Raw genomic sequence first — 16,310 nt, 5'->3', positions numbered from 1 at the left:
TTCTCTCTCTCTCTCTCTCTCTCTCTCTCTCTCTCTCTCTCTCTCTCTCTCTCTCATCCCCCTCATCTCCCCTCCCCTCTTCTCAATGAACCAGAGCGATCTGCGGGCACCAGCTCTCCAGGTGGGGTGGGGATGGGGGGGGTACAGTGAGAAAGGGGTCCTGATTGAGAAAGAGGGAAGATGGGCTGAATCTGTCGAGGAATGGGGGGCTGTTGGGGTGCCATTTCCATAGTGACAGGGCTGCAGCCTGTTAATTAAGCCCCCAGTTACCACGGAGACGATGGTGGTTGACGTGTCTGCTGCGAGCCCTGTGTGTATGGGGTGTGCCCTGTGCCGGACTCGTCAATTCACTGCAAGGGTCTGGGGTCTGGAGGACGGGGCCTGCAGGTGGGGGAGAGAAGAGTGAAGAAAGGAGTTCAGGGCCTTGGTTCCATGAGGCCAGAGCTGGGGGTGGGGGGGTTAGGCCGTGGGGCTAATGATATAGAGACAAAGATGGATAGGGATTAAGCCATAAGGAGGAACACTGTGCCTGCCTTTCATGGAAAGAGGACCCAGTCAGGCGGCTCCAGTTTCTTCCAGACAGTTCCTGGTCCTGATTCAGTGGCTGGGGCCCTGGGCTGCAGGTCAAGAAGCCAGATTCTAGCCCCCAATCTGCCACAAGTTCACCTTATGGAGAAAATTTGTACCTTTCCATTTCTAGACTCCAATTTCCCCATAAATGAGGACTGATTAAAAAAATAACTTACAAAGTTCCTTCCAGTTCCCCAATCCTGATATTTAGGAGGCAGCTTCCCTGACCTTTTTTCTCTATGAGACGCATAAGGTGGGAGGGGAGAGGAATTTTAGAGACTCGGAGTTTAGAAATAAGACCCTGCCCAGCTCTGCATCTCGTGATACTTTAATGAGAAGATTCCCCTGGCCCTAGATCTTCCAAGGGCTCTGGGTCGGGAAGCGGTGCTGAGCTGGCAGCCATGTTCCTGGGGCTCAGAGCTGAGGGTCATCTTACTGGCCAAGGCCAGGCTGGCAGTGCAGGAGGTGCCTGCAATGTGTTTTCTGAAAGCCTCACTGCAGAGGGTTGGCCTGAAGCCAGAATAGAGATCAGTCTTCTTGAGAGGTGTGTGTGGAGGGGGTGTGAATCAAAGGACTGGGGTCTCCCCTTGCGGCTGTCTCTTCACTTGGTCTTGTCTCCTCATGAAGAGCTCCCTGGCTTTAGTCTGAGATAAATTGAGAGAGCACTGAGAGTTTTCAGGGTGGGAAGAAGGCCCATGGGTTATGCAGCCTAACCCTTTCATTTTATAGGTGGAGATACACAGGCCCTGAGAGGACCTCAGTTTTGCCCAAGGAAACACAGAGTTTGAGGGCAGAGGACAGACAGCACCAGCATCTCCTGAATCCCAGATGCCTTGTGAGATAGGAGGTCTGGTGGGGGTGGACAGATGGGCTGCCCAGGGGAAGAGGATCACCCCTGCCTTCCCCTATACTCCCTTGGGATCTAGCTTTTCTCCATGGGCGGGCTCAGTCCCTGAGCAGCCAGGGCTCTGGACCACAGATGAAGAGAAATACCCCCAGGGGAACATCCCAGACCCGGGATTTCTGAAAAACCTCAGTATTTATTTCACAGCACTTCTCAGACAAACATACTACACATTTTACTATATTACTTGTCTCTACAGAGTAGTAGAAAACATAATGGTGGTGGTGGTGGTGGTGGTGGTGGTGGTGCGTGGAGTGGAGTGCTTAGAGACTCTTGCACACTGGCCTACCCACCTGCAACCCTTTAAACCTCTGTCACCAATCCAAACTCACTGCACTTTTGTGTGTGTGTGGTTTTCTCTCTGGGAAAGCCAAGAGGACCAGTTCTCACACCTGGTCTGAATACCTAGCTCTCCACCCTAAAGAGTCCTTCTGGCGTCCATAAAACACAGTGGCAGGGACAGCTTACTGGTGGATCCCTCAGAGGGCCCCTCCAGTCAGCTGCTGAAGACTCTGTGGTTGACCGAATCCGAAGCCACTGACAAATAATGCGACAACGGAATCCGAGCAGCGGACCCTGTCCATGGTGCTGAAAACTCCCATCCTAGAACTGGGCCTCTGGTCGAGTGGACAGTTTTGTTTTGTTTCGTTTTTTAAGGATCCTTGAAGGTCTCTGGGCCCACCTCCAATTGCAAGCTGAGAGGCCACTCCAGCTGCACGTCTGAAGGCTGAGCACAAGAAAAGGGAGAGAGCTCATCTCCGACCCAGTCCCTGTTCCTTTCTTAGTAGCCAAGGATCAGAGGCCACTGAGCAGTTTGGATATGACTGCATTTCTGTCCCTTCTATTGGAGGCAGGACCCATTTAAAAAGAGGTTATGTTGAGGAAAAGAGTCCAAAACTGGAATAAAGGAAACTGGATTCTAGACCAAGTTCTGCCATTCACTGGCATAGTGTCCACAGGCAGTCATCTTTCCCCCACCCTTTGGGCCTTAGCTTTTTCACCTGTAAAATGAAAGCTGTGCATTAGCTAAGATGATTGACACGATCCTCTCCAGCCCTGGAACTCTCCTGGAATTTAGAGGGCTAGTGTTGGAGGCTTGGGTGAGTCTGAAAATCATTTCCCCTTGATCTGCTCTCCTCCTTGGATAATTAGGTTTTTCCAGGGACTCAAAGGGTCCAAACCTCTGATGCCGCTTCCTGAGATCTCTCCACCCCTGGCTCAAGCCTGGATTCTAAGGGTGCTGAGGGGTCCCAGGACAATCAAGCTTCTATGGGACTGGTGTCAGGGGAGGGGGAGGAACACAGAAAGCATGTCAGTTCTGGAATCCTCAGAAAGCAATCCTGGATTAGGGGATTAGACACTCTCGCCCCGGGAGAAAATCTGGTCCCAAATGGACAGGCGGCCTCATTCTCCCCTCCCCCACTCTGTTCCTGGCCAGCCTCCGACCCGCCTGCCCTCCCTAAAGGCTGCACCATCCCCAGTGGGGAGTCAGCGCTCCCTGAAACCTCACTGCTGCCTTCTCTCTTCCTCACCACCTCTCCTTCCCAGGGTCATTCCACAGTCAGAGGGTCCTTGTCTTTGGGCTCCAGTGATTTGCCTTGGAGGTGAGATGCTAAGACTTCCATCAGTCTAAGCGCAGTAAAGTGTTCACTGCAACTCCTCAGATTCATGCCTCCCATTTCAAGACAGGATGAGCCAGACAGTTCAGCCAGTGACCCTGAACCCCGCGGGGGCAGCACAGTGCTTCGGTTAAAAGCTCTGGCCTCCACACATCCCTAGCTCCAACCTCTTGAACAGTGATTATGGGAGAGGGTCTGGTTCTCCACCGTTCTTCAGGGCTGGCCTTCCCAGCTTTGCAGACAGGCTCTCCAGGGACCCATATTCCATGGCGCCCTACCCCTGCCGCCTCAGCCCCCCTCATCTTCCCTCTAGGGGGCGGATGACCCTCGGCCAGGCAGCCTCTGCGGGGCCGCCTCCCCGCGGCCGCGACCTAGTTCCCTGCCGTTATTTTTAGGGCGCGGGATGGCACCTGCCCACGTGCCGGCCCCGCCTGCGCCGGGAGAGTGGGGGGCGGGCGGAGCTACGTCTGCTCAAGGGAGGCGAGGTCCCCATCCCCCGCAGCACCCTCTCCATCCCACCCGCGCAAGCCCCCAGTTTTCGTGCGAGGGGGCCTCCAAGAGCGCACTGCCCGCCCCTTGTCCCCTCTTCTTTCTCCCTCCCGCGCTCCCCCCCGCAAAACCCCGCCAGTGGCTCATGCCTCCTGCATACGGGATGAGGCGAGCAGCGCCGCCGCTGAGAGGGGGCGCGCGCGGGTGTGAGCGTGTGTCCGTGTGCGAGTGTGTGTGCGCCGGGCGGGCGGGCACTGCAGCTTCTTCCTCCGTGGAGCGGAGAGCGAGAGAGAGCTAGAGCGAGCGAGAAAGCGGCGGAGGCAGGCAGAGGGGCGCGGGTGAGGCGCCGCAGCCATCCCCGGGCCCGGCGCCGCGCCGCCACCATGCTAAACAACCTGACGGACTGCGAGGACGGCGATGGGGGAGCCAACCCTGGTAAGCAGCGGTCCGGGGGCGGCGAGGAGAGGAAGCGGCTCTGGGGTTAGAGGCAGAGCGGGGGCCGCCTCCTTCAGAGGAGAGGCGGGGATTGACCGGGGCGGTGGGCGCCCAAGGCGGCCTGGAGCCCAGCTCCATTGGAATGCGCCAGGCACTGTACGAGGTGCTGGAATGCGCCGCGCCCGGGGACAGGGCTGGGGGCCAAGGGGCTGCCATTGCCCGCGGCCCGGGGGCAGACGTGGGGTAGCTAAGCGGGGGAGGCGGTGGGAAGGGGTTGGAAGAGCTAGAACGGGCTGACGTGTAGCTCGACGGGAGGGAGGAGGGCTCCTCTTCCCGAGGAGGGACCCTGGCGTCCTGGCGCAGAGCGCGGGGGTTGCGGGGGGCGCAGTCTGCGGCAGTCACTCGCTCTGAGTCTTCCAGCTGAAAGATGGGGGGAAGGTGCCTATGGGGGGATTGGAGCCATATGACAGCCCCCGTCCGGCTGCGGCGTCTCCTTAAGGGGTCACTTGATGCGGTCCGGGCCTCCTCCCCCAAAGCTGCCCGGGGTCCGACCTCAGACCGAAGCGTACCCCCTCCGGGGATTTTCAGCCCTACTTTGCGGAATCTCCTTCTCCCTCTCGCGTTCCCGTGGCTTTGGGACGGGAAGCAAGATCACCCTCCTTCCTCCCCCTCCCCTTCCTCTGGGTACCCTGGCATAGCAATGTGGTTTCGAGGGCGGGGCCGGGGAGAGTCTTTCCTGTCAGCTCTGCTAGCTTCCCCAGTGAGGCCTCGGGAATGGGGTCCCAGCGGCCGAATCCCTGGCGCCGTGGCGCGGACACTGCGGACGCGCTGCGGTGGGTGCGGAGACTCGCCAGGAGCCGAGGGGCTTGGAGCGAGTCCGTTCGCGGCTCCCCACTCTCCTCCGCGCTTTCCCTGCTCCGAGGTCAGTCAGCCGCCCCCAGCCCCCACCCTCCAGCGGCGCTGCGTCCCTTGCGCACTAGCCCGCCTCCCGCTCTGGCTGTCTGCGCTCAGCGCCTCAAACGCTCCCCTGGGCATTGCTTGACCCTCTGGGCCGAGACTCCTGCAGACCTCCCCCAGGGATGGCCCAAGGCTGAAAGAGCAGGGTCTTCCAGGGACTGGCAGCCTGGCCTTGAAGTCCTCCGGATCCTGGGTCCAAGTCAGAGCCAAGGGGTCGCTTGGGAAGTCTGTGGACACCAGGGTCCCCGATCCTTTGTCTGACACCCCTTCTTCCTCCCTGAGGCTGAGTACGGGTAGGAACTACTGGCTGCCTAACTCATCCATCTCCACAGTCACCCTGAGGTTACCTCAGTCCGCAGCCGCCCCCCTCCACAGCGGGCTTAGGCCGCGGGAGGGAGGGGGTTTGGCAAAGTCGAGTCCGCAGCAGAGCCCGGCATCCCGTCGCGGTTCCTAGGGAACGAAGGGGGGCCATGTCCACCTGGGATCCCCTTCAGATGTCACCACTCTGAGGAGGGGCCTCTGCTCCCGCAGACACGGGGTATGGGTCCAATCCCCCAGTCCCTGCTTTCTCTACCCCGAGGATGGCGTCTTACTGGGCGCCATGGGATTTCCATGGGGTCTCACGTGGCCTAGAAAAGTGGCCTCTGTGTGTGAAGCAGTAGTCTAACTAGGAACTCCCTCAGTTCTACCCCCTCCCCATAAGTTTCCCAGACTCTGAGTGTAGCAGGCTCGTGGGGAGACTTTCTCCCTAGATATCAGTGTCCAGGATCTGGAACTAGAGTGGCCAGGACCTGGGTCTGGCATGTTGGGTCCCAGAGAGAGAAAGAAGGCCTCCCAGTGGTGTCTGGAGACGATGACAGGCGGCTCTAAGGACCTCCTGGGCTTGAGGGAAGACCACCAGGCCGACAACCACTGGCATCTCTGAACTTAGGTTCTTGGAAATGTAGGAGGGGACCCTTGGTCCTGACCTCGGGGAGGTGGGAATGACCAGAGTAAGAAGGCTCCTCTGGACGAAGGGACACAAGGATATTTATTGTCTCTGGCCCCCAGGTCTCCTTTCCTCTTGGGGTCTGACGCCTTCCCCTACTCCCCCAATCTGGCTTGGGGATTCCCCCAGGCCTGGCCCCAGGCCCCCAGGGGAGGCTCCTTAGCCCGCGCCGCTAGCCTGTTTCCTCCCCGGGAGCTCTGGCCGCCGCCGCTTAATTGAAAGCCGATTCGGGCGGAGAGCTCCCAGGGGGCGGCGGGGGTGGGGGCCGAGAGGGCTCAGCCTCAGTCTGGCCCTGCCTCTCGCGCGCGCGCTGCACGGCGCTCTCCCATCATCCTGACTCCTGGCTCTGGGGAATCAGGGCGAGTTCCCCCTTCGTAGTCCTGCTCCTCTGAGAACTCATGAAGCTCACCCCTCCCCTTCAAGCGGTGTTCCAGGGAGGGGACGAAATCAGCCCTGGCAGACGAGACCGGGGGCCTGGCGTCCCACCCAGGCGGCGGGTGGAAAGGCGGGACCCAGGACAAGCCTACGAACCGCCCCTTCCCCTGCCCTCATCTCGGGGCTGCGATCCGGCCGGGAGTCCGGCTCCGCGCCGCGCGTCGCGTTACATAAGCCGCTGCGGGCGCGTGGCCGGCTCTGCTCCGCGCGGCGCTCTCTGCCCGCGCCGTCGCCATGGAGACCGGCGCGGAGGTGCTTCGATGCCGGGTCTCGGGCCGGGACGCCCCCCATCCCCGTCCTGCACGCGCCCCGCGCCCCCACGAAGGAGGAGGGGAGGGGGTGTGAAAGGAATGGGGGGCTCTCGTGTCTGGTTGTCCTGCCCCTAAGAGCGGACGCTGTGGAGAGAGGGACCCAGTCCCACAGGAGACAGGGCCCCTAAATCTTGCTGCCGGGGAAGGCGTGTGGGATAGGGAGCCCAGGCTGGACGGGGTACCACGTCTATTAGTAATCGTAATTGTAACAGTAACAGCAGTAGCTACACTTAGGTGCCGGGCACGCCCAACAGGCATTATTTTACTTAATCCCCACAACAGCCCTATGAGTTAAATACCATTATTATCCCTTTGCAAAGTAGGAAACTGAGGCTTAGTTTAAGTGACTTGCCCAACGTGTCGACACAGCCACCGAAGTTGGGACTGGAACCTAAATCTCCTTGGCTCCAGCCTGTTTTCTTAACCATCAAGAAATTTCTTCTCACCTCATCCCCCTTCAACCTCTCTAGTTACCACCGTAGTGTGATAGGAACATCTTGCCAGCATTTTAAAAGGAGGAGGGACCCACCTCACTTTTATTTCTCCTTTTCTCTGGCCCCAAACAGCTCTTCTGAGACACTGGGGGTCAGGAAGGGAGCCTGGGGGAATTCACCTCCACAGACTTTTTCCTGAGCCCCTATTACATGCCAGGCTCCCACTGGGAGGACCGGTCTGCGAGTCCCAGGAACCCACATATGTGAGGAGAAGAGTGAGCTGGTGGAGGCCCCTGTTGGGAGCAGAAGTTCTTGGCTTGATGAGTGAAGTGGAGATGGTGACAGGAGACGGTGGTGGGTTTCCCTTGAGGATGTGAGGCATCACTTCCACAATTTTGAGTCGGGATGAGATTGGTTATAGCAGGTCATGCTCTGGGGATGGACCCTGGCTGAGAGATGAAGGAAGGTTTCCAGGAGGAGAGGCTGGGGAGGATTTGGGGAGATGGGGAGAGAGAGAGGGACCAGGAGATGAGGGGACAGGACATTCAGAATATGTAGGGCCTCAACTTCACTTCTGTTTTGGTCATTGGAGAGTTTCTCCGGAGTCCAAAGAGATGTCTACTGCTGGGGTTCAGCCCTGAAACTGAGAAAGTGTGATGGCTGAAGCCAAGGGAGTGTGTCTGTGGAGGGCCCCTTACATCTCTTTGGAAGGACCCTCTCCTTAATGCCCTAGAGGCTTTCTTCTTGGATGATCTCCTCCAGGCACACGGTTTCACACACTTCCTACACGCCTTTTCATGGGCTACCCCCATGTCTTCCTCCTGTCTGGCCTCTCTCCTGGGACCCAGACTGATCCGTACATCCAAGTGCTTCTGGACATATTCACTTGGGTGTCCTATAGCGCCTCACCAGCAATCAAATTCAGCAACTTCCCCACCCCCAATCTCCTTCTTTCCCCTGTTTATTTATTTTTATTTATTTATGTTTTTGCAGTACGCGGGCCTCTCACTGCTGTGGCCTCTCCCGTTGCGGAGCACAGGCTCCAGACACGCAGGCTCAGCGGCCATGGCTCACGGGCCCAGCCGCTCTGCAGCATGTGGGATCTTCCCGGACTGGGGCACGAACCCGCGTCCCCTGCATCGGCAGGCAGACTCTCAACCACTGCGCCACCAGGGAAGCCCTCCCCTGTTTATTAAATAGCACCATATCCACCCATTTACCCATGCTAGAAACCCAGGCCTTATCCTAGATTCCTCCCTCCCACATCCTCAAATATCTGGCATAGACATGTGTGCCAATAATTCTGGAGTCTACTCATGGTTCCACCCTGCTTCTGGTCTGGGTATCATTGGTCCTTGCCCAGATTTCTGAAAGTCCCTAACTAGCTTCTGTATTCTTCATCTAAAGACCAGAGCAATTGCTCTAAAACACAAATCTGTTCATGGTGTTTTTTTGCCTGAAACTCTTCAATGACTTCCCATTGTCCTCTGGATGAAGTCCAAAATCCTTAACATGGCCGGCTAGTCGTTTAAGGACCCGGCCCGCAGTTACCTTCCTAGCCTCTTTTTTTTTACATGCTATTCCCCATCCTTGCCCCCCACCCCACCGTACCCCTTCCTTAGACTCCTGCCGGATCAAGCTTCCTCCAGCTCCTCTGACCCACTCCTCTCACTCTCACCTCTGGGCCATCGAACATGCTGTTCTGCTGTTCTATCTGCCTGGAACACCCTCCCGCCTCCCTCCCAGTCTAGCTCTTACTCATCCTTCAGTTCTCAGCCGACACGTCACTTCCTCTGGGAAGCCTTCCGTGACCTCCCAGGCCGGGCTGAACGCTTCTCCTGTGTTACCACAGCTCTTCTTTCATATTCTACCGCGGACCTTATCCTCTGGGTTGGAAATTCCTGGCTGCTGGTTTATCTCCCCTGCCTTTGGGTTCCCCAAGGGCTGGGATGGTGTCTTATTCTGTGTCTTACTCCCCCACGCCCATGCCCACACTGGCACACAGGAGACATCCAGTAAATACTTGTTGACTGAAGATGAATGAGGGACACAGGAGATGCCAAATGGGGGGGTCACTCTTCCAAGAGGTGGAGTATCCTTGGGGCCTCAGCTGCAGGGTTCTCTGCCTTCCCCCACCCCCAAACAGCAGGATGGGCTAGTTGTGGTCAAGGAGGGGACGCTGGAGAGTCTAGGGTGCCCTGGTGAATGAAGAAGGACCCCCAAGAGCAAGGGAGCACTTCCACGTTCATTAAATACCCCGTACGAGCCAGGGAGCGCACTAGGCTCTTCGTATGCGCTGTCAACTAAAATTCTGCAAGGGAGGTAATATTAGCTCCAGTTTTCCAATGTGCAGACCGAGGTTCAGAGAGTTAAAGCGGCCACTCAGCTGGACGTCCAGGTATGTGGGCCACAACCAGCTGGTGCCAGGCCCCTGACTCCTCCGCCTTCTCAGGTGATGGCAACCCCAAGGAGAGCAGCCCCTTCATCAACAGCACCGACACAGAGAAGGGGAAGGAGTATGATGGCAAGAACATGGCCCTGTTTGAGGTGGGTTGCCAGGGGAGTTGGGCCTCCACCCACAGTTCACCTCCCCCTTCGTCAGCCACCCCCTCCCTCCTTCCCTGGGGAACAGTCCCCTCCTCTCCATCTCTCCCTCAGGTCCACCTTCCTCCCTGAACCTCCCTGTCATTTCTTCTCCTCCCCTTTTCCCCTGCTATCCCCCTTCTCACCCCAACCCCCTCTCTCCCTGTTCTCCTTGCTCTCCTCCTCCTTGCTCATCTCATCCTAGCCTCAACGGTTTGCCCCTGGTCTGCATCTCTCTCGGCCTCCAACCATCTAGCCCCCCCACCCCCGACCAGGGCTTAGCCTCCCAACACTGAGAGCCTCCCTCCACAGGAGGAGATGGACACCAGCCCCATGGTGTCCTCCCTGCTCAGTGGCCTGGCCAACTACACCAACCTGCCCCAGGGAAGTAGGGAGCACGAAGAGGCAGAAAACAATGAGGGTGGAAAGAAGAAGCCGGTGCAGGTGAGGGCCTCGGGGAGGAAGGGCTGAGGGAGGAGGGAGGGTGGGAGGGGAGAGGGGGTGGGGCAGGAAAGATGGATTCAGATGGAGGGATGCATGATGGAGACAGAGGGATGGGAGGCGGATGCTGAAGGAGGGGAAGGGATGGGAGGTGAGGGATAGACATGGAGGGGAGAGGGAGGGGTGGCTTGAAGGGTAGGTGATAGAGGCCTGAAGGGAGGAGGGAAGCGAGATGAGAATCAGAGGGAAGAGGGATGAAGGGATGGGGATGGGGAGAAGAGAAAAGTGGGGGATGGAGGGGCCGGGGTAGGAGGAGTGGGCCTGGGGTGTTGGCACTGACTGGGGGGCTGCAGAAACTGATGCTGGCCTCCCTGGCAGGCCCCCCGCATGGGCACCTTCATGGGCGTGTACCTACCGTGCCTGCAGAACATCTTTGGTGTCATCCTCTTCTTGCGACTCACTTGGGTGGTGGGCATCGCGGGCATCATGGAGTCCTTCTGCATGGTCTTCATCTGCTGCTCCTGTGTGAGTGACACGCTCCCCTCTCCTGACGCCTGGCAGCTGGGGCTGAGCGGGGACCTGGCGGGGGGAGGGGGAGGAGGGGGAAGCATGAGACCTGATCTTTTTATAGGAACCACTGCGTGTAATCTTTGAGAGTAAATTAGGTCTGCCTGGTCCTTCCAGCATCTCACAGGCTAGTCCCTGATGGCTATTAACCAGGTTTCACCTGGCTGTGTGTGTGTGCGCTTGGCTGTAATTACCCAGGTACCGCAGACTCATTGATGAAAAAGATAGGTGTACATTAATAAATAAAACTCACCTACAGTCTCACAGTAGTTAACATTTCAGTAGGTCTTGACTCACAAAAAATGGGATTACGGGTCCCAAACAGCTTTGTAACTGAATTATTCCCATCCTCTCTAAAAAAGTCACATGTTCACTAAACGCCTACTTCTCACGACGTTTACGTTTCCTCACACGTGACCCTTGAGCCCCCCTCTGCGTGTGAGTAGCCAGTGCTGAAGCTTGTACTCCTGCCTATTCAATAAATGAAGAAACTGAGGCTTAGAGAACTGAAGTGACTTGTCTCCGGTCACACAGCTGGTCAGAGGCCAAGCTGGGGTTTCCAGAGCTCTCTGATGCTATAGCTTGCGTTTCTTTCATGTGCTTGGTGAAGAAGGGGTTTTCTGGACAAGAAGGACTTGGCAGGAGTAGGAGTTGGAACAGGACCGAGGACAAGCTTGATGGAAGAGGACTTGTGGGTCTGGCGGGTGTTTATGGGGTAGAAGGTTTGGCCCCCACCCTATTCGCCACTCTGACGATCTCTCTCCTCACAGACGATGCTCACGGCCATTTCCATGAGTGCAATTGCAACCAATGGTGTTGTGCCTGGTATGTGACTGGGGCTTCTTGGAGGGGAAGGGGCCTGGATGGTTGGGAGGGAGGCCTGGGTAGTTGGAAGGAGGGACAGTGTCCTGTGCTTTGGGTGCCATCAGGACCCCAGAGAAGCAATACCGCAGATTCGGGGGCTGGGTTACGGCGTTTTCGTAGGATAGATGGGGGCAGCCGTGTGAAGGGGAGGGGACGGAGGTGTTGATGGTGTTGAATGGGGCAATGCGAGATCTCCTCCCTTTGCCTGAGACCCTCCTCTCCATCATCCTATTTTCTGAGCTATGACCTCCTTAGAGGGGTAATTAGCAACATGGGAATTAGTGCTATAGAAGCCACTCAGAGTGTCTGGCTGGGTCTCCCTTCAGGCCTAGGGCTACAGCTTGTAAGGCTTGGGAGGCCCAGAGGAACCTCCCTCGCACCACTGTCTCTGATCCTCCCTCATCCCCTACGGCAGCCCAGTGCCCCTCGAACCTCTTGCTGATACTGGGTTTTTTCTGCAGCTGGCGGCTCCTACTACATGATTTCCAGGTCTCTGGGTCCAGAGTTTGGGGGCGCTGTGGGCCTCTGCTTCTACCTGGGCACTACGTTTGCTGGGGCCATGTACATCCTGGGCACCATCGAAATCCTGCTGGTGAGAGGGGCCAAGGAGGAGGTGTGGGCCCCAGGCTGTCAGTCAGTTAACTGATGCTCCCTGGACACCTCCTGTAGGCTGGGTCACTAAGTAAGGCCAAGGGAAAATCAGACATGGTTCTGTCTGGAAAGAGTTCACAGTCTAGTTGGGGAGACAGGATACACTAATTACGTAACATGAACAGCTGTCGTTCATCAGGCACCCACTGTGCTCTCAGCAGAGTTCCAAGTGCTTTACAGTCATTAGCTTGAATCCTCATGAGGCTTAAGTATTATTATGCCCATTTTACAAATGATAAGCTCAGTCAGGTGAAATGACTTGCTCAAGGTCACTCAGCTACCGAGTGGCAGAGGTGGGTTGGGAAGAGTAAAATCATGAAATAAGAAATGATAAGTCATGTCACACAGTAACTGCCTGCTGTGTGCCAGGGACAGTGCTAAGCACTCTGGGAATGTTAGTGGTAGAGGGCTGATGGCTAGCGGATGGCAGAGCAGAAGAAGAGGGAGCTGAGAAAGAGATCTGTTAGAAGCAGTGACTGATGAGAAGTCAGGTCCCTGGGCAGTGTTCGAAGTGGACGGCTGCTGACTTTGGTCTCGGTTCTTCCTGCCCCTGCAGGAGGAGGTGAGGTGGGAGCTGAAGAGGGTTCCTCGGTATATAGAAAGTGGGGCTGACATTTATTTCCCAAACTCCTACTCTACCCAGGCCCCGTGGCCTTCAGTGTATCATTTTATTTTATCCTCACGACCCTTGCATTAGTTAGAAGATGTCCCCATTTTATGGATGCGGAAAGCAAGGCTCAGAGAGCTTAAGGGATGTATGGAAGGGATACGAACCTGTGTCTTCCTGACCCTGAAGCCCGTGCTTGTCCACCCAACCACTCGGCTTCAGAGAACTAGAACTAACAGATGTTGCAGCTTCTGGTTTGGGGATGGAATGGAGGCGTCCAGGGGCAGGGAGGGTAGATGGGGAATAAAGGACCCCAAAAGCCAAATTATGAGAGAATAATAATAGACCTCTATGGCTTTTACAAAATCAAAGAACTCTTATAAAAGCAATTCTACCCATTGCATAAAATTGGAAAAAAATCAAAGAATGTAAAAAAGGAAATAACAATCTCCTAAGGCAAATCATCATTATCATTTGGTACATCCGTCTAGTTTTTTGTGATATTGTATTTTGTCTTTAGAAAATATAACTCTATAGATTTCTCTAATAATGCAAAACCCTCTTTGCAAATATCACAGGTGAAAATAACTTTTGTAAGAATATAAATATATTAATATTTAGTATAGAAATTATGGAAAATACAGATGTGCAAAAAGAATAAAGATTATTCACATTTTTACCATTCAGGGGAAACGACTGTTAACATTTTGATGTATCTACACACAGACAGACATATATACACATATGTGTGTATATAGTCACATGTAAGTACACATATATATTTACCAAAATGAGATAAGACACATTCTTTTCAAAAATTGATTGTTTTTACCTAATATAACATGGATAGCCTTTTCGAGTCAGTTCATATAAATCTATGTTGTCCTTTTTAACAGCTACATAGTCTATTCAGAAATATCATGATTTATTTACCCAATCCTCTAGGGATGAATGTCTAATTTATATCTGCCTTTCTTATTGAAATAATAAAAACAATAAATAATCATTAAGAACTATACTTGATAACAAAAGAATAGAACTTAATAATTGCTCCCAACATTCCTGCAGTACGATCTTTTAATGACAGTATAATAGTCCTTGCAGGATAGACCATGATTTCCTTAACTATTCCCCTATCATTGGATGTCATTTCCAGTCTTGTACTACTGTAAATATGTTGTGATACGTATCTTTTCTCCAAAGCCCTGCCTGCACCTCAGGTTATTTCCTTGGAGAAATTCTTAGTTGGTTACTTAGTGGGTTACTTCCTTACTTGACCTCCGCACCCCTTTCCCACAGGCTTACCTCTTCCCAGCTATGGCCATTTTCAAGGCAGAAGATGCCAGTGGGGAGGCTGCAGCCATGCTGAACAATATGCGTGTGTACGGCACCTGCGTGCTCACCTGCATGGCCACCGTGGTATTTGTGGGCGTCAAGTATGTCAACAAGTTTGCCCTGGTCTTCCTGGGTTGTGTCATCCTCTCCATCCTGGCCATCTATGCCGGGGTCATCAAATCTGCCTTTGACCCACCCAACTTCCCGTAAGTGCTACTGCCCTGAGCCTCAGGCATCCTCCCCCTCCTCCCTGGACTGGTTTCAGGGTCTTCACACTAGTCTCTGCCAACTCCCCTGCCCCCATCTCTCAGAATCAGGGTGGTTGTGGATTTACAATAAACTCCCTTGGGAGGGAAAACCTCTCCTGGTTTAAGGGAAATCTCTTTAGGATGGGATAACATGTATTGGAGGTGTGCACAGCTTTCCTTGTGAGGGTCAATGGCTTGCTGGTGAGGTGGACTTAGGAAGAGCCAAGTGGAACAATTTCTTAAGGGAAGACCGGTCTGTGTTAGGGAACCTTTCTTGGGTAGAGACAACCTTCTGGAATGTGACAAGCTCTTAGTATTAAACACCTTCTCTATCATGGGAAAGGACATGGAAGAGAGGGTCTCAGGGCTCAGATCCCTGTTGGTTCTGCCTCTCTCCCTAGGGCACATTCCCCTACGTCCCACTGCCCAGAAGAACGGAACACGGAGACTGCTGTCTACGATGCTGAAATAGCATCGCCCGAAAGCAGTGGTTCTCTGCCGTGGCTGCATATTAGAATCACCTGGGGGGAGGGAATTCCCTGGCGGTCCAGGGATTAGGACTCCCAGGGCCTGGGGGAAAGAAAAGAATCACTTGTGGGGAGCTTTGAAAGAACACAGATCCTGGGCTCCATCCCAATTAAATCAGAATCTCTGGATATGGGGCCCTGGCGTCTATGTGTTTCGTGCTCCCATGGCGGTTCTACTGTGAAACCAGGGCAAAGTTACGTCCCTCACCACCCTCCTCCCTTGTTTCTCTCCCTAGTATCTGCCTCCTGGGGAACCGCACACTGTCTCGCCATGGCTTTGACGTCTGTGCCAAGCTGGCTTGGGAAGGAAATGAGACAGTGACCACACGGCTCTGGGGCCTTTTCTGCTCCTCCCGATTCCTCAACGCCACCTGTGATGAGTACTTCACCCGAAACAATGTCACGGAGATCCAGGGCATCCCTGGCGCTGCCAGTGGCCTCATCAAAGGTCTGAGGGAGGGAAGAGGTCTGGTGTCCAGGGAATGCTGCAGGGATTGTGGCTTAAATAGGATTAAGGGACTCCTTGGGATTCAGTTAAATGCGATCAGTTTTAATTGAGCACCTACTCTGGGCCATGTTCTATCCTTGGGATCACAGAGAGGTAGAGATGAGAGGTAGAGATGAAAGGTAGAGATGAAAGGGAGCCTTTGCATACCTTACCACCTAGTGGGAAAGAAAGTTAGCAGCTTAACAAGTATTCACTAAGTACCTGCTAACTGCCTAGCACTGCACTGGGCACCAGGAACACAACATAAATAAGTCACAGTTCTTGGCCTCAAGGAGTCTAATAGCAGAGACAGAAGTAATAGCAAATAAATTAGGACATGTGTAGGTGTGCATTCAATGAACAGAGACCTCCCAAGGGAGGGAGTGCTCATGTGTATAAGGTGGTGAGACAAGGCTTCCTGGACTCATCTGAGAAGGGATTTGAAGGACAAATAAGAGATTTTCAGTTATACAAAGGGAATAAGGGAATTAACAGGCAGAAGAACAGCTTGCCTAAAAGTATGCAGACACAGAAGAGCATATTGTGTCCTTCCAACCCCAGGTAATTTGGTGTGACTGGGGCATAAAGTACAAAGGAAGGAGGGGCAATCAAGAAATGATGTTGGAGAGGCTGGCGTGAGCCTGACTGTGGTCAGCCCTGGAACACGTTGAAGGGTTTGGACAGTGTTCTGAGGGTGACGAGGAGCCACCAAAGGGTTCTGAGTAAAGGGATGGACCGGGTCAGCGTGTTGCTTGTGAAGGTTCACTCTGGCTGCTAACGTGGATGGGCTAAAAGCAGAGAGGGAACCGAGTCAGGGAGTCCAGGAGGAGGCTAACGCTGAGTCCAGGTGAGAGTGGT

General features: G+C 54.6%; 1 protein-coding gene across 2 annotated transcripts in view; it reads left to right on the top strand.

Moving 5' to 3' along the window:
• Positions 1-16,310, top strand: part of SLC12A5 (solute carrier family 12 member 5) — a 38,591-nt gene that overhangs the window by 3,674 nt on the left and 18,607 nt on the right. Inside the window, exons 1-8 of one of the 2 annotated variants that reach the window (XM_024746863.1) lie at positions 3,811-4,017; positions 9,595-9,689; positions 10,038-10,169; positions 10,545-10,691; positions 11,504-11,558; positions 12,059-12,189; positions 14,155-14,396; positions 15,202-15,413. In XM_024746863.1, the coding sequence (XP_024602631.1) occupies positions 3,966-4,017; positions 9,595-9,689; positions 10,038-10,169; positions 10,545-10,691; positions 11,504-11,558; positions 12,059-12,189; positions 14,155-14,396; positions 15,202-15,413 (1,066 nt within the window). In that variant the 5' untranslated portion in view covers positions 3,811-3,965. Of the gene's footprint in view, positions 1-3,810; positions 4,018-9,594; positions 9,690-10,037; positions 10,170-10,544; positions 10,692-11,503; positions 11,559-12,058; positions 12,190-14,154; positions 14,397-15,201; positions 15,414-16,310 lie in introns of those variants that run through there. The other variant, XM_024746862.1, reaches the window with a different exon arrangement.

Source organism: Neophocaena asiaeorientalis, unplaced genomic scaffold (genome assembly GCF_003031525.2).
Source record: "Neophocaena asiaeorientalis asiaeorientalis breed wild unplaced genomic scaffold, Neophocaena_asiaeorientalis_V1.1 scaffold132, whole genome shotgun sequence".
In the NCBI taxonomy this organism is placed as follows: domain Eukaryota; kingdom Metazoa; phylum Chordata; class Mammalia; order Artiodactyla; family Phocoenidae; genus Neophocaena; species Neophocaena asiaeorientalis.
This window is presented reverse-complemented; position numbering and strand designations above follow the sequence as displayed.